The sequence below is a fragment of the Bufo bufo genome, chromosome 4 (genome assembly GCF_905171765.1).
Source record: "Bufo bufo chromosome 4, aBufBuf1.1, whole genome shotgun sequence".
NCBI lineage: Eukaryota > Metazoa > Chordata > Amphibia > Anura > Bufonidae > Bufo > Bufo bufo.
The window spans coordinates 99,434,453-99,453,249 of record NC_053392.1 but is presented as its reverse complement, the minus strand read 5'-3'; the positions used below and the strand labels follow the sequence as shown (position 1 = coordinate 99,453,249).

The following is an 18,797-nucleotide window of genomic DNA, read 5'->3' as shown; positions in this document are numbered from 1 at the left end:
GGCCTGCCCTGCAGCCAGTGTATTATCTGAACGTGTGTTTAGCACGGCAGGGGGCGTTATCTCAGACAAGCGCAGCCACCTGTGTATAGCCAATTTGGACAAGCTCACGTTCATTAAAATGAACCAGGCATGGATCCCACAGAACTTGTCCGTACCTTGTGCAGAATAGACATGTACAGTCGTGGCCAAAAGTTTTGAGAATTACATAAATATTGGAAATCGGAAAAGTTGCTGCTTAAGTTTTTATAATAGCAATTTGCATATACGCCAGAATGTTATGAAGAGTGATCAGAAGAATTGCATAGTCCTTCTTTGCCATGAAAATTAACTTAATCCCAAAAAAAACCTTTCCACTGCATTTCATTGCTGTCATTAAAGGACCTGCTGAGATCATTTCAGTAATCGTCTTGTTAACTCAGGTGAGAATGTTGACGAGCACAAGGCTGGAGATCATTATGTCAGACTGATTGGGTAAAAATGGCAGACTTGACATGTTAAAAGCGGGTGATGCTTGAAATCATTGTTCTTCCATTGTTAACCATGGTGACCTGCAAAGAAACGCGTGCAGCCATCATTGCGTTGCATAAAAATGGCTTCACAGGCAAGGATATTGTGGCTATTAAGATTGCACCTCAATCAACAATTTATAGGATCATCAAGAACTTCAAGGAAAGAGGTTCAATTCTTGTTAAGAAGGCTTAAGGGCGTCTAAGAAAGTCCAGCAAGCGCCAGGATCGTCTCCTAAAGAGGATTCAGCTGCGGGATCGGAGTGCCACCAGTGCAGAGCTTGCTCAGCAATGGCAGCAGGCAGGTGTGAGCGCATCTGCACGCACAGTGAGGCGAAGACTTTTGGAAGATGGCCTGGTGTCAAGAAGGGCAGCAAAGAAGCCACTTCTCTCCAAAAAAAACATCAGGGACAGATTGATCTTCTGCAGAAAGTTTGGTGAATGGACTGCTGAGGACTGGGGCAAAGTCGTATTCTCCGATGAAGCCTCTTTCCGATTGTTTGGGGCATCTGGAAAAAGGCTTGTCCGGAGAATAAAAGGTGAGAGCTACCATCAGTCCTGTGTCATGCCAACAGTAAAGAATCCTGAGACCATTCATGTGTGGGGTTGCTTCTCATCCAAGGGAGTGGGCTCACTCACAATTTTGCCCAAAAACACAGCTATAAATAAAGAATGGTACCAAAACACCCTCCAACAGCAACTTCTTCCAACAATCCAACAACAGTTTGGTGAAGAACAATGCATTTTCCAGCACGATGGAGCACCGTGCCATAAGGCAAAAGTGATAACTAAGTGGCTCGGGGACCAAAACGTTGACATTTTGGGTCCATGGCCTGGAAACTCCCCAGATCTTAATCCCATTGAGAACTTGTGGTCAATCCTCAAGAGGCGAGTGGACAAACAAAAACCCACTAATTCTGACAAACTCCAAGAAGTGATTATGAAAGAATGGGTTGCTATCAGTCAGGAATTGGCCCAGAAGTTGATTGAGAGCATGCCCAGTCGAATTGCAGAGGTCCTGAAAAAGAAGGGCCAACACTGCAAATACTGACTCTTTGCATAAATGTCATGTAATTGTCGATAAAAGCCTTTGAAACGTATGAAGTGCGTGTAATTATATTTCACTACATCACAGAAACAACTGAAACAAAGATCTAAAAGCAGTTTAGCAGCAAACGTTGTGAAAACTAATATTTGTGTCATTCTCAAAACTTTTGGCCACGACTGTATACCGGCCTTAACCAGCCATTGTTATACTACAGCGCAATTGCTCATTCTTGTATTTTGAATATTTCACACTCTTTTACAGTGTACCCTAATTTAACAAAACTTATTTTATTTTATGTCATTTCACTACTTTGTCTGTTACATTCTCAGGTGAGATTCACGAATTTGTGGGTGTGATATACCACTGTTATTCCTAGTAGACAGGTTAAAAAAATTCACTAATTTGTCTGTTAAATTTTCGGGTTAAATTCACCAATTTTTGGGTGTGATGTACCACTGCTATACCTAGTAGACAGGTTAAAAAAATTCACTAATTTGTCTGTTACATTTTAGGGTGAGATTCACCAATTTTTGGATGTGATATACCACTGCTATACCTAGTAGACAGGTTAAAATAAATCACAAATTTGTCTGTTACATTCGCGGGTGACATTCACCAATTTTTGGGTGTGATGTACCACTGCTATACCTAGTAGACAGTTTAAAAAAATGCACTAATTTGTCTGTTACATTTTAGGTTGAAATTCACCAATTTCTGGGTGTGATGTGCCACTACTATTCCTAGTAGACAGGTTAAAAAAAATTCCCAAATTTGTCTGTTACAATATTGGGTGAAATTCACCAATTTTTGGGTGTGATGTACCACTGCTATACCTAGTAGACAGGTAAAAAAAAAAATCACAAATTTTTCTGTTACATTTTCAGGTGAAATTCACCAATATTTGGTTGTAATATACCCCTCATTTACCTAGTTGACAGCTTAATAAATTTTTCTGTTACATTCTTGGGTTGACATTTTACAATTTTGGACGTGAATAAACCCCTGCTCTGCATAGGTGACAGGGAATACAATTTCAGAAATTCTTCTTTAACCACCTCAGCCCCCAGTGCTTAAACACCCTGAAAGACCAGGCCACTTTTTACACTTCTGACCTACACTACTTTCACCGTTTATTGCTCGGTCATGCAACTTACCACCCAAATGAATTTTACCTCCTTTTCTTCTCACTAATAGAGCTTTCATTTGGTGGTATTTCTTTGCTGCTGACATTTTTACTTTTTTTGTTATTAATCGAAATTTAACGATTTTTTTGCAAAAAAATGACATTTTTCACTTTCAGTTGTCAAATTTTGCAAAAAAAACGACATCCATATATAAATGTTGCTCTAAATTTATTGTTCTACATGTCTTTGATAAAAAAAAAATGTTTGGGTAAAAAAAAAATGGTTGGGGTAAAAGTTATAGCGTTTACAAACTATGGTACAAAAATGTGAATTTCCGCTTTTTGAAGCACCTCTGACTTTCTGAGCACCTGTCATGTTTCCTGAGGTTCTACAATGCCCAGACAGTACAAACACCCCACAAATGACCCCATTTCGGAAAGTAGACACCCTAAGGTATTCGCTGATGGGCATAGTGAGTTCATAGAACTTTTTATTTTTTGTCACAAGTTAGCGGAAAATGATGATTTATTATTTTTTTTTTTTCTTACAAAGTCTCATATTCCACTAACTTGTGACAAAAAATAAAAAGTTCTATGAACTCACTATGCCCATCAGCGAATACCTTGGGGTCTCTTCTTTCCAAAATGGGGTCACTTGTGGGGTAGTTATACTGCCCTGGCATTCTAGGGGCCCAAATGTGTGGTAAGGAGTTTGAAATCAAATTCTGTAAAAAATGACCTGTGAAATCCGAAAGGTGCCCTTTGGAATATGGGCCCCTTTGCCCACCTAGGCTGCAAAAAAGTGTCACACATCTGGTATCTCCGTACTCAGGAGAAGGTGGGGAATGTGTTTTGGGGTGTCATTTTATATATACCCATGCTGGGTGAGAGAAATATCTTGGCAAAAGACAACTTTTCCCATTTTTTTATACAAAGTTGGCATTTGACCAAGATATTTATCTCACCCAGCATGGGTATATGTAAAAAGACACCCTAAAACACATTCCTCAACTTCTCCTGAGTACGGAGATACCAGATGTGTGACACTTTTTTGCAGCCTAGGTGGGCAAAGGGGCCCACATTCCAAAGAGCACCTTTCGGATTTCACAGGTCATTTTTTACAGAATTTGATTTCAAACTCCTTACCACACATTTGGGCCCCTAGAATGCCAGGGCAGTATAACTACCCCACAAGTGACCCCATTTTGGAAAGAAGACACCCCAAGGTATTCCGTGAGGGGCATGGCGAGTTCCTAGAATTTTTCTATTTTTTGTCACAAGTTATTGGAAAATGATGATTTTTTTTTTTATTTTTTTTTCATACAAAGTCTCATATTCCACTAACTTGTGACAAAAAATAAAAACTTCCATGAACTCACTATGCCCATCAGCGAATACCTTGGGGTCTCTTCTTTCCAAAATGGGGTCACTTGTGGGGTAGTTATACTGCCCTGGCATTCTAGGGGCCCAAATGTGTGGTAAGGAGTTTGAAATCAAATTCAGTAAAAAATGACCTGTGAAATCCGAAAGGTGCTCTTTGGAATGTGGGCCCCTTTGCCCACCTAGGCTGCAAAAAAGTGTCACACATCTGGTATCTCCGTACTCAGGAGAAGTTGAGGAATGTGTTTTGGGGTGTCTTTTTACATATACCCATGCTGGGTGAGATAAATATCTTGGTCAAATGCCAACTTTGTATAAAAAAATGGGAAAAGTTGTCTTTTGCCAAGATATTTCTCTGACACGGGTTGCTCGCTCAATTTGGATTGTCGTGTCTGCGTGAATGGAGGAGAGCATGTAAACGTCACGCTTGTCTCTCCATTTCACCGCGAGCAGTTCTTCGTTACACAAGGCAGCCCTCTCCCCCCTTGCAAGACGGGTGGTTACAAGCCGTTGGGGGAAGCCCACGCGACTAGTTCGCGCGGTGCCACAGGCGCAAATCCGTTCTAGAAACAAATGCCTAAAAAAGGCCACACTTGTGTAAAAATTGTCCACATAAAGATGGTACCCCTTGCCGAATAAGGGTGACACCAAGTCCCAGACTGTCTTCCCACTGCTCCCCAGGTAGTCAGGGCAACCGACCGGCTCCAGGGTCTGATCTTTTCCCTCATAGATCCGAAATTTGTGGGTATAGCCTGTGGCCCTTTCACAGAGCTTATACAATTTGACCCCATACCGGGCACGCTTGCTTGGGATGTACTGTTTGAAGCCAAGGCGCCCGGTAAAATGTATTAGGGACTCGTCTACGCAGATGTTTTGCTCGGGGGTATACAAATCTGCAAATTTCTGGTTGAAATGGTCTATGAGTGGCCGAATTTTGTGGAGCCGGTCAAAAGCTGGGTGGCCTCTGGGACGGGAGGTGGTGTTGTCGCTAAAATGCAGGAAACGGAGGATGGCCTCAAATCGTGCCCTGGACATAGCAGCAGAGAACATGGGCATGTGATGAATCGGGTGCGTTGACCAATATGACCGCAATTCATGCTTTTTTGTCAGGCCCATGTTGAGGAGAAGGCCCAAAAAAATTTTAAGTTCGGAAACTTGGACTGGTTTCCACCGGAAAGGCTGGGCATAAAAGCTTCCCGGGTTGGCGGATATAAATTGTGTGGCATACTGGTCGGTCTCTGCCACGACTAAGTCCAAGAGCTCCGCAGTCAAGAACAGCTCAAAAAATCCCAGGGCCGAACCGATTTGAGCCGTCTCAACCCGAACTCCAGACTGGGAGGTGAAAGGGGGAACTACAGGTGCGGCTGAAGTTGGTGACTGCCAATCAGGGTTTGCCAGCACCTCAGGGATTCTAGGGGCTCTACGGGCCTGTCTGTGCGGTGGCTGCGACGGGGTAACTAGTGCACGTGCCAGCTTCAACTGCCCTTCTGGTGCTCGCCACGTCACCATGTTGTACGGCAGTGCTGGTACTAGGTCCAGGGAGGGCTGCGCTGCTGGTGTATGCCTCACCACGTGATCCGGCAGCGACAGCCCCACTCTGCTGCTCTTGAAGCGGATCCTGCATAACCTGTGGTCTAGCGACACGGGGCCGGGTACGCCTGGTGCTGCCAGGGACCTCCACCTCCTCGTCCGAACTTTGGGTCAGAGAGCCACTGCTTTCCACAGGTTCATATTCTGACCCGCTAGATTCATCAGATGAGGGTTCCCACTCCTCATCCGACTGGGTCAGAATCCTGTAGGCCTCTTCAGAAGAATACCCCCTGTTTGACATTTTGGACTACTAAATTTAGGGGTATTCCCTGAGACTACCCAAGAAAAAAAGCAAGCCTGTCTTACAAAGGGGAGGCTAGCGAAGTACCGGAGGCCGCTGCGGTTGATTAAAAATATCAAAACTGATTTTTTTATCGCCGCAGTGTGTGTAAAATGAATGTGCAGTGATCAAAAAATATATATTTTTTGTCACTGCGGTGGGGCGGGCGTGGGTGAACGCACGTGTGGGCGACCGATCAGGCCTGATCGGGCAAACACTGCGTTTTGGGTGGAGGGCGAACTAAAGTGACACTAATACTATTATAGATCTGACCGTGATCAGTTTTGATCACTTACAGATACTATAAAAGTACAAATGCTGATTAGCGATACGCTATTCAGCGAATAAAAGTGACTGCGGTGCGGTGGGCTGGGCGCTAACTGACGCTAACTACCTAACCAAGGGGCCTAAACTATCCCTAAAACCTAACAGCCAATACTAGTGAAAAAAAAAAAGTGACAGTTTACACTGATCACTTTTTTTCCTTTCACTGGTGATTGACAGGGGCGATCAAAGGGGTGATCAAAGGGTTAATTGGGGTGCAGGGGGGTGATCAGGGGCTACAGTGAAGTGTTTGGTGTACTTACAGTTCAGTCTGCTTCTCTGCTGGATCCAACCGACGAAAAGGACCAGCAGAGGAGCAGAGAAGCCATATAACAGATCATATTTACTAATATGATCTGTAATATGACTTTTGATTGGATTTTTTAAAAATCGCCAGCCTGCCAGCCAATGATCGTTGCTGGCAGGCTGGTGACGAACTTCTTCTTTGATATGCGTGATTGTGCGCAGCGCTGCCACCTCCGGAACGCGAATCTGCGTACAGCGGTCCGGAGGTGGTTAATTGATGCGTGCCACCTCCTTTCATTCAATGCTTAAACTTTAACAAGTTGTCCCACATTTGCGCTTTAATAATTTGTCCCACATTTGCACTTCAATAATTTGTCCACATTTGCGCTTTAATCATTTGTCCCACATTTGCACTTTAATAATTTGTCCCACATTTGCGCTTCAATAATTTGTCCCACATTTGCGCTTCAATAACTTTTAATCCATTTATCTCCCTTGGATGTGGTCTCTCTTTCTCACGCTCCCTCTCCCGCTTGGAACCCTGATTCGCCGATAACCGTGATCAACATAGTAGGCTCAGAAAAGAACATCGAAAGTTGATAGAGAAGATATCCAAATGAATGGTGGACGTCACGGGGGCACCTCTGCATAGGTGACATGAACATAAATTAAAAAAAATTGTCTATTACATTGTCAGGTGACATTTTTGAAATTTTGCTGGATAGAAACCCCTGCTCTGCATAGGTGACAGGGAAATAAAATTTCAGAAATTCTTCTTTAATTGATGCGCGCCACCTCCTTTCATTCAATGCTTAAACTTTAACAAGTTGTACCACATTTGCGCTTCAATAATTTGTCCCACATTTGCGCTTTAATAATTTGTCACACATTTGCGCTTCAATAATTTGTCACACATTTGCGCTTTAATAATTTGTTACACATTTGCGCTTCAATAACTTTTCCCATATTTCCGCTCAATCAAAAATTTTTATCCATTTATCTCACTTGGATGTGATCTCTCTTTCTCACGCTCCCTCTCCATCGTGGAACCCTGATTCGCCGATAACAGTGATCAACATGGTAGGCTCAGAAAAGAACATCGAAAGTTGATAGAGAAGATATCCAAATGGATGGTGGACGTCACAGGGAGAAGTTTTCTAGAGTCGACAAAGCGGCAGCAGGACCTCTCCTTGCTAACGTTTCCAAATGCAAAGTACCACAGTGACAGTCCCTATAATTTTTTATTAATCATTCCAATAACAGGGCATCTTAAGAGTACTGTATTGTTATTTATCGTCACTACCTCCCTGAGTCGGGAGTGGGTAATTTCCTTCAATTCTTCCGTTTTAATAGCTTTTCCCACATTTTCACTCGATCAAAATTTAATTTCATGCATTTATCTCCCTTGGATGTGGTCTCTCTTTCTCATGCTCCCTCAAAAGAACATCGAAAGTTGATAGAGCAGATATCCAATAGTATCGTGAACATCACAGGGACATGCGACATGGTGTGGCAGTATGTTTGCACACGCTTACACGAACTGACTGATGGTTCTGCCCCCTGCAACTTCTGGGTCTCCAAAGTATATTGTCTGAACGTGTGTTTAGCACGACTTGAGGGGGTTATCACAGGTTATATTTCCCAATGTTTTGGAGTGTACCCGAATTAAAAAAAAAAATAAAAAATTTAAAACAAAAAAGCAGTGTAGGCTACCTCCTCCTGCGCCAGCGCCACTTCCACCTACACCGCCACATCCACCGCCTCCTCAACCTCCTACTCCATATGGACCTTGTCCTCCTAGATCAAGATTATTCGTTTAAATTTTTACGTATTTCATGTTATTTGAAGTCATTTGCCTATCCACTTTTGTTTGCAGAGCACTTGCCATGCTCTTAACTAGTGATGAGCGGCAGGGGCAATATTCGAATTCGCAATATTTTGCAAATATTTGGGCGAATATTCGCCATATATATTCGAGAATTCGCGAATTCATGATCTCTAGGCATTATTTTTTTGATTCCCATAAAATTCGCCTAAAAATTCGCCCAAAAATTTGCATGAACTGGTATTTTTTAAAAATTTAATATTCGCAATTACGAATATATTTTGCGATATTCTAAATATTCGCGAAGTGCCGATATTCGCGATTAAAATTTGCAATTAGAATATTCATGATCAACACTACTCTTAACTACATTTTGCTGGCATTTGCAGCCCTCTAGCCCTTTCCATGACATTTTTACAGCCATTTTAGTGCTCAAAAGTTTGGGTCCCCATTGACTTCAATGGAGTTCGGGTTCGGGATCAAAGTTCGGGTCAAGTACGGATCCCGAACTCAAACTTTTTTGTGAAGTTCGGTGAACCCGAACATACAGGTGTCCGCTCAAATCTAGTTATTTTCCTTTAAAATATCTTTTTGTTGAAAGTTTTACAATAACATCAGAGTAATCGATTGCCTGGACTATTGATTTATGCAAAGTTGGTTGAAATAACAATGACAATGACCATTTTAATGTGAAAATAAATACATGGAATTAAATGTAAAAATGTAAGACTCATCAAATTCTTTTCATGAATAGCCCTTTGATTTGATGAAAAGTGTTTCAAGTATTTTAAAAAGATGGTTCTAGATGAATTTTAATGAAGTGAATTTTTTTAGCTTCTTCCTATCATCAGTTAACACTTTCATATGGAGGGTGCAGATTAGTCTAGGTATTATTTTGACTGTCTATTGTTTTTGTGCATCAGGTGTAGCTCCATTTCATTTTTTTTTTCTAATTTTGAAAGGCTAGAAAAATGTCAAGCCTAACATAAATGTCACCTTAAAGTCACCTTAAAATATAGCATTTAGTAATGCAGTTTGAGGCACAACTCTACATAAAATTGTAAACAAATAACTAGAAATATGCTTTAATGAAGTCCTCATTTTACTTGAGCAGTAGTAAAGAAAACTACTTTACGTTCTAGCCTTCTCAGGGTGGCCCCTTTATACACCGAAGCAAAGACAGGTGCAAAAATTACACCTAAAACTAAAGTCTTAATATTATGGCTCCAAGATATACAAATACATTATCAGACCGCCATAGACCTTTATGTGGTCCATACTGAACCTCTAATTATGTGGAGGCATACAGTTTTGTTTATCAGATTCTGCATGAATAATACAGTGCCAGTACCTTATGGTAGCATACCAATTCTTACTGCCCACATTTTTTAAGATTTTTATTTCATTCAAGGTTTTCTTAAAGGGGTTGGCCACTTTCTCTCTACTGTTAATCAATGTGTTTTTAAGATGATTATATGGCACTTACTAATATAGTCTTTGTTGATATTCTGCATCATTTTTATATTTCATAAGGTATTATCCTTTGCTGGTCAAGTCTTTTGTGCTGTCCAAACAAAGGTTCTGTCCAAAAAATGGCTGTTGATGGAGGGTCATGTGACCAGGCAAACCACTCAGTCTCCTCCATTTAAGCACACTGCACCTGCAATAAAACTCTCACCACTGCAAGTGCAGGTGGCAGATGTGGTGTCTTTGAGTGGAGAAGGCTGAGCGATATGTCTGGAGTTATTTTAACCTGGTCACTTGACCCTCCATCAGCGGCCATCCTTATGGACAGGTCTTTTGTGTGGACAGCACAGAAAGTTTGCCTAAGGCCTCATGCACACAGACCGTTGTTCTGGTCCGCATCCGAGCCGCAGTTTTTGCGGCTCGGGTGCGGACTCATTCACTTCAATGGGGCCGCAAAAGATGCGGACAGCACTCCGTGTGCTGTCCGTATCCGTTGCTCCGTTACGTAGCCCCGTCCAAAAAATATAACATGGCCTATTCTTGTCCATTTTGCGGACAAGAATAGGTAATTCTACAATTGGCCGCCTGTTCTGTTCCGCAAATTGTGGAAGGCATACAGGCGGCTTCCGTGTTTTGTAGATCCGCAATTTGCGGACCGCAAAAAAACGGAACAGCCGTGTGCATGAGGCCTAAGTATGACATGACATATGAAATATAGCAAACTACACAGATTATTACCAAAGACTATATTAGTACATTTCATATAGTCATCTTACCTAAACATTGGTCAAAAGTAGCCAGAAAGTGGCCAATCCCTTTTAGTCATTGCCCACTTATCAAAACTTTCATATTGAATATTAATTTGGCATAAAAAGCTTGAAGGTCTAAAACAAAGAGCAGCCCACCTTCCAATACAGTGCCCATTTCTGTACATAAAAATATCTTTATATTTTATTTTGTATTGCCATTGTATCAATACGGTAAGAATTAATAATTTATAACTATCCTTTCTGGATTTTGTTTAAAGGTCAGGGCACTTAAAGCAATGCTTCTGTCGGAGCAGAAAAGCTCTAGTTTAAGTGGATTCATCAAAGCCTTCAGATCTGAAAAATATCGATGTGAAGGTGTCAAGACTATGATAAAATATATTGCTTTGTACATTCGCTGACAGTGTTTCAAAATAGAGAACTTGAAGTTTTATTTGTGCTGCCTAAATTTAATGTCGGCACTTTGGCTTTTGTCAAGGTTGCAACAAGATCTCATGTTGGATCTTTTTCTGATCTGAAAATATAGTAAAACTGTGCAGAATGTTCGGTTTTTCCCTCAGTTGAATGTTAACATTGGTGAAGCAGTTCACAAATCTAACCATTCGATCCAGAGAAAATAAATAAATCCCCAGTTATGTACTGTAACCTGGCTTAAATCTAATTAACTCACAGATTTCGATGATTAATTTTGGAACCCATTTCGGTCTTTTTCAGCACTACCAATTACATTGGCAGAGGCTTAAAGGGGTATTTCCACAATCAACATTTATCACCTATTCTGATCACTGGAATCTCCACTGATCAATAGTATAGGGGTCCCAAACTCCACTTCCTCCTCAATGAATGACTGCAGCAAGAAATTTGTATGGAATGACTCCATGGACTTTGAATGGAACAGAAGCATGTCTACTAAACCACAAATCACCTTCACTGTGATCATGCAGTAAGGAGGAATGAGGTTATTAGTTCCCTGTTATAGTGATTGGTGGGAGTCCAAACAATAAGGCCTCCACCACCTATACAATCAGACATACATCAACTGTACTGTTGACAGGGTATAAATGTTGATTGTGGTACAATATCTTTAACACCTTAAGGACCTTGCCATTTTTTTTTAGATTAAGGACCAGGCCATTTTTTGGAAATTTGACATGTGTCACTTTATGTGGTAATAACTTTGGAATGCTTTTACTTATCCAAACCATTCTGATAATGTTTACTCTCGATACATTGTACTTCATGACAGTGAAAATTTTTAGTTTATTTAATTCACCTTTATTTATAAAAAAATCCAAAATATACAGAAAATCTGAAAAAATTTGCAATTTTCTAAATTTAAATGTAGCTGCTTTTGAGACAGATAGTGATACATCATAAAAAGTTATTACTTTACATCTCCTATATGTCCATTTTCATGTTTGGATCCATATGTGAATTTTATTTTATTTTTTAAGATCTTATAAGGCTTAGAATTTTAGAAGCAAATTTTTTAATTTTTAAGAAAGTTTCCGAAACCCATTTTTTTAAGTACCAATTCAGTTATGGTCCCTTTGTGTGGCTAACATAATGGAAACCACCCATGAATGACCACATTGTAGAAACCACACCCCTCAAGTTATTCAAAACTGATTTTACACACTTTGTTGACCCTTTAGGTGTTCCACAAGAATTAAAGGAAAAATTAAATTTAAAATTTAACATTTTGGGCAGATTCTCCATTTAAATTCATTTTTCCCTGTATTATATCAAGGGTTAACAGCCAAATAAAACTCAATAGTTATTACACCGATTCTACAGTTTACAGAAACACCCCATATGTGGTCGTAAACTGCTATACGGGCACACGGCAGGACGCAGAAGGAAAGTAGCTCCATAAGGATTTTGGAGAGCAGATTTCACTGAGATCATTTTAAGTTGCCATATGACATTTAAAGACCCCCTGATGCACCCCTAGAGTAGAAACTCCAAATAAAGACCCCATTTTGGAAATTATAGGATAAGGTGACACTTTTATTGACACTATTTTGTGGTATATATGACTTTTGATTACAATACAGGACTATAGTGATGGGCGAGCACACTTCATTTGGACTAGTATAGAAAGTAAAATTTTATTAAATCACACAATTTTACAATGCACACGTGTAAAACATATGGAGATAAATGAAATATAAAACAATGTACTATAAAATACAATAAGATCAAGTTGAAAATAAAATGCACTTCATATAAACTGACGTCACCAGATTCATCTGACAAGGTCCACGGAGATTGGCTTTGTTTGCCGGGATAGTTCCTTGTTTGCACAGTAACAGGCTGGCTGTATTATGCCAAAGTTCTTAATAGTGTTGATTGAGGTCCCGTGGGGATATAAATCCACATATAAATACAGGTATGTATTAAGAATATTGCTGTATGGGTTTTCAAAGACTTTGGAGTTTCATAGGTAATTTACATGTCAGTCTTTTGTGCTAATATAGTCCGGTGACTATTAGTGTTTGTTTGGCCCACATATATTATAGTTGTTTGGTTTGTAGGTTAAGTCCTCTTACCTTCCTCAGCGTTGGTGATTTGTTCTGGCGAGGGTCGAGCGGCGCGGGACAATGCCGGCGTCTCACTCCGTACTCCTCTAGCCGGCTTACCCGAGATCTCACGGGAATTCGGACGAGACTTCAGTATGTGCTTAGTCCCCAGCCCCATACAACTTGATCAACATCCCATCCAATCTTATACACATCAATAAATCGTTTCTTCTCAGAGGCCATGTCTATGGTATATTGATCTAATCAAAATTGTTTATAATATGGCATACAATTATATGGGCACACTATTAGAGTCCATAAGAAAGATGTTCAACATCATATATGATTATAGGTTCCGCTATCAACTTATTCTCGAATTTTATTCTTTACATATATTTTAATATAATGGAATTTTAATATTGATATTTCAATTTTAATTGTGTAGGTACAGATATAGAATGCACTAAGAATATTGACTTGAAATGACTGATGCCATGATATAGCCATATAGAGTTTTAGATAGCATATATTTATGTGATGTCAAAACTTTAAATGGTATAACGTTGGAAGGCAATCACATATAGAAATTCTGTTTATACAAGATGTCCACAAGAATATAAGGAACATATAGCACAAAAAACGCATATGCACCAAAAAAAAACGCATGAAAAACGCATGCACAAAAAAACGCATGAACAGTCCCTTTCTCCAAAAGGAGATCCAGCTATCCATACTTTGGGTGCTCTCAATGAAATAAAAGGTGGAGGCGAACAGGTGTTGCCATACCACTGATGAAGGGAAGGCTAATTCCCGAAACGCGTCTGGTTCGGATCGTACACCTGTGAAGAGCACCTCCGCAGTCATAAGCATGGCCATGCTATGAAATTGAATTAAAGGACAGCTGAAAACAATCGGAACTAAGATATACAGACCGAAAAGATACCTTCCTTTCTATTGTGCCGGATGAGAAACAAGGACGAACAAAGCATATACTGAAGTCTCGTCCGAATTCCCGTGAGATCTCGGGTAAGCCGGCTAGAGGAGTCACTATAGTTCTGTATTGTATTTAAATATTCTAGAGGGTGGGTGTCCTAATTTGGGCTAGGAGCACCTGTTCCTGTATTTTGTTTGGAGTGAGCCACCATCTTGAAGTTTATATATGACTTTTGATTGCTCTATAGTAAGCTTTTTGTAAGGCAAGATAACAAAAAATGCCTGTTCTGGCACAGGTTTCATTTTTTGTTTTTTACAGTGTTCACCTGACAGGTTAGATCATGTGCTATTTTCATAAAGCGTGTTGCTATGGAAGCAACAATATCATATATGTCAACTTTTATTTTTCTTTTGTTTCAGTTTTACATAATAAATCTTTTTTTTTTATTATGTTTTTGCGTCTCCTTTTTCTGAAAGCCATATTATTTTTATTTTTCAGGCGGATTGTCTTATGTAGGGGCTCCGTTTTTGCGGCATGAGGTGACAATTTGATTTGTATTTTTTGGGGTACATACATACATTTTGATCATTTGGTATTCCACTTTTTGTCATGTATGGTGAAGAAAAATAGATTTATTGGGATGGTTTTTATTTATTTTTATTTTTACGGCTTTCCCTTGACAGGGTAAATCATGCGATATTTTTATAGAGCAGGTTGTTACGGATGCAGCGATACCTAATATGTCTTTTTTAAATATATTTTGGCTTAAAAACAATAAAAGCATTTTCTGAAAGCCATATATTTTTATATTTTTTGGCCAATTGTCTTATGTAGAGTCTCATTTTTTGCTGGATGAGATGACATTTTGATTGGTATTATTTTTAGGTACGACATTTTGATCGTTTGGTATTACACTTTTTGTGATGTAAGGTGATAAAAACTGGCTTTTTTGGCACAGTTTTTTAATATTTTTATAGAGCAGGTTGTTACGGATGCAGCAATACCTAATATGTTATTTGTTTTCTATTTTTTACAATTTTATATGTCTCTTTTTATGGGAAAACAGCATTTTTAATTGAAACTTAATTTTTTTTATTGTTAAAAACACTTTTGTTTCACTTTTTTATGATATTTTTGTCCCACTATGGGACTTCAACATTACAGGGTCTGATCCCTTTTTTAATGCAGCACAATACATCTGTATTGTACTGCATTGACTATCAGTGTATTACACAGTGTAATACACTGATAGTTTGCCTATGAGATCCAGCATAGACCTCTGTAGCTCCCGGGCCCCAAAGCCTTTGAAAGGCTTGGGGCTACCATAGCAACCATCGGGTCCCTGTTACCGCAGCACGGGGATCCGATGGCTCAGGAGAGGGAGCGCAAACCTCCTATATACCGCAGTCAGCGCTAACAGCAGCATATGAGGGGGTTAATTCACCGGCATCGGTGTTAACACAGATGCTGTTGGATGAAGCAGGGGTCCGGCTGTGGCACCGCACATGGAGAGGAGGAAGGACCACAGGACGAGAATGCTCATCCTGGGGCGCAAAGTAATGGCCATTTAGAACGAGAATTTTCCTCCTGGGTTGTTAAGCTTTTAAAGGTGAATGTGTTTCCGAAATTGTTTTCCTGCCAATTAAAACTAGATAGCAACATATTTTTTTCTAATCAGTTTTTATTTTCTGATTGTGAATTTTTTATTCTATTTTTGAACATGATTATGTTGGCTACCATCCTGCTTGAGTTGTTCTTGACAGATATCTGCTTTACAGAAGCCACCATGGGCCATGGACATAATGGACAGTAGGGGAGTTTTGACTTCTATGGGAAGATTTTGTAGGTATGTTCTGTGACCTGTGCAGAGGTCAGGAGGGAGCAGTTTTATATATATATATATGGGATATAAAAAGTCTACACAATTATCAGGGGAAAAAAACAGAACTGGATCGCACATCCACAATGCTATGCTTTGATCTAATTAAATTTGCTTCTCAGCGCTATATTAACGTGTACAGACCCCATACTTCATGCTGTACAAGAGGCATTAGTGTACATTTTTATCAAAACGCATAAGCCCACTCACCACACCAAGGTCACCTCTTTAAGTGAGACCTACTCTGACAAAGAGGCACAGCGACAATGCAGTGACAAAGCAGCACTGCCCTAGTAGGCGGCGGGACCCAGGAGTCAAACAGCAGCCCTGCTATCTGACAATGCCATCCCTGGAACTCTATGCCGGAAAAGAAAAACGCTAGTGTGAAAGTACCCTTAGACTGGAGCCCAGGAACCTTAAGTTATGTATTTTTTCAACAGAATGTTTAAATTGTGCTTTACAGATGAGACCTTGAACAGGGAAATGCTTATTAGCTCCTAAATGCTGTAAATTATTAATTTTGCATTGCACTGCATTTATATCCATATCTCACTTTTTTTGATTGTTGATTAAAAACAGCCATTTTTTTTTCTTGGACTATTTTTTTTAATGCTATTTGGGGTTTTAGGACAGTGAATCTTTCCCATAAACAGGATGGTATTGTATGATGACAGATTCACTTTAAGCCAATGGGGAAAATACTTCAAAACACCCAAGCCAAGGAATAAAAAAAATACATAAAAAATAAACTCAGCACGCTCTGGATCATCTTCAAATGTAAAGCACTCACTAAAATGATATGGGAATAGAAAATCATAAATTCAAAGTTATTTTTATTTCTCTCTGAAAAGGTAAATAATATGTGACTAAAATCCATGTGATGTATTCTTAAGAATTATTATAATATTAGTATTTTAGTAATAAGTTAAGATAATAAATTATCTTTAGAGCCTTTTATCATATACTAAGAAGTAAAATTACACATAGGAGACCTAATACAGTACATCCACTTTGGACACTGAATATCAAGGAGAGGAGGGGTAAGTTGAGCACGTGGTCACCAAGAGTGCCATAGATGCCTCCAAGTTATGGATTTAAAAAGTTCAGCCTTTTTTTATCTCCTGTATAAATAAGAAGACTAGGAGACAATTAAATAATAAACTTCAGAGACCAAGGTTGGTTGCATTCTGAAAACCACTGTCTTGGCACCAACAGAGCTTGTCCCCTCCCTGCTTAATATGATAATGTATTCAAAATGTCTTTTACTCATGTAATGTTATGGCAGCAATATGTCATGCCTATTATTTTACTTAGATAGACTTTTTGAATGTAATAAATTAATAAAAATGTATTTTTATTTTATGTTTTGCAGATGAAAATGGTAAACAAATGCTATTCCCCATCCGATCAGGTATGACATTGCAGGTTATTAAATATGCATTGACCCGTCAATATGTAAATCTATATACACATAAAAATTTGAGTACTATTTTTAGACATGTTTAAAAGATGTGGCAAATTTGATAAAAAAATGTGGACATTTAGTACATTTGGTGCCAATTATGACAGATTCAAGCAAAACTAACCTAAAAAAATCATTGACTCAAAATGTTTATGTGCACTTCTACTGTATATAACACCACTGGAAGTACATTGCAATATTGTCTATAATTGAAGGTGTATTCTGGTTTTAACAAATTTGTAGGATAAGAAATAACTACGAGATCAATGGGGGTTTGACTTATGTGGCCCTTACTGATCACAAGAACAGTAAATGAAGTATAGTGCCACTTCATTTATCTACGGTAAATGGGAGTGTCATAAATAGCTAGAGCTTTCCCCGGCAGTCCTATAGAGATGAATGACACAGCAGTGTGCAAGACCGACCTGCCACACCATTCATGTCAAGGGGTCCCACAGGGTATGAGGTCACTGTTTTCATAATCGGTGGTGATTCTAGTGGTCAGACCCCCAGTGGATAGAAGATAATTTGTTACAGCTGGAATACCCATTTAAGTGATTATATAAAGATATTTGTGGTCATTTACTAAGCTGAAATACACAGATGGTGGCACAATGGTTAGTTGCACCACCATCTGCAACTTCTTCTCACTCACACCAGTTCTAAAATTGTAGGCGTGGCATGGGCGGGGAAGGGGACAGGCTGGTAGGCCCGTCTCATTCACCATTTTCTACACCTGTTTTAGGCGTAGAAAATAGTCTAGATGTAAGACAGCTAAGAAGTTGTCTTATATTTAGAACTAACACTGCATGCACCAAAGTTATGGAGAGGCTGGCGCCTCTTCATAATCCCAGCAGATCCACCGCCAGCTATAGGGCTTTATTAAGATTGGCGTCTAAAACACTGCTCTTAATAAATGTGCCCCATAGTGAATAACACACATAGTAACATAGTATATAAGGCCGAAAAAATAAATTTGTCCATCCATTTCGGCCTGTTATCCTGCAAGTTGATTCAGAGGAACAAAAATATAAACACAACACTTTCGGTTTTACTCCCATTTTGCATGAGCTGAACTCAAAGATCTAAAACATTTTCTACATATACAAAAGACCCATTATTCTCAAATATTGTTCAAATCTGTCTAAATCTGTGTTAGTGAGCACTTCTCCTTGGCCAAGATAATCATCCCACCTCACAGGTGTGGCTTATCAAGGTGATGATTAGACAGCATGAATATTGCACAGGTGTGCCTTAGACTGCCCACAATAAAAGACCAATCTGAAATGTGCACAGTTTTGCCTTACTGGGGGGGTCATAAAACCAGTCAGTATCTGGTGTGTCCACCATTTGCCTCATGCAGTGCAACACATCTCTGTCGCATAGAGTTGATCAGGTTGTTGATTGTGGCCTGTGGAATGTTGGTCCACTCCTCTTCAATAGC

The 18,797-nt window shown here is 39.5% G+C and overlaps 1 protein-coding gene across 1 annotated transcript in view; it reads left to right on the top strand.

Annotated features, from left to right (window-relative positions):
• Nucleotides 1-18,797, top strand: part of SNTG2 (syntrophin gamma 2) — a 587,738-nt gene that overhangs the window by 317,299 nt on the left and 251,642 nt on the right. The window contains exon 11 of the mRNA XM_040429903.1: nucleotides 17,264-17,302. Coding sequence (XP_040285837.1) covers nucleotides 17,264-17,302 — 39 coding nt within the window. The remainder of the gene's footprint in view (nucleotides 1-17,263; nucleotides 17,303-18,797) is intronic.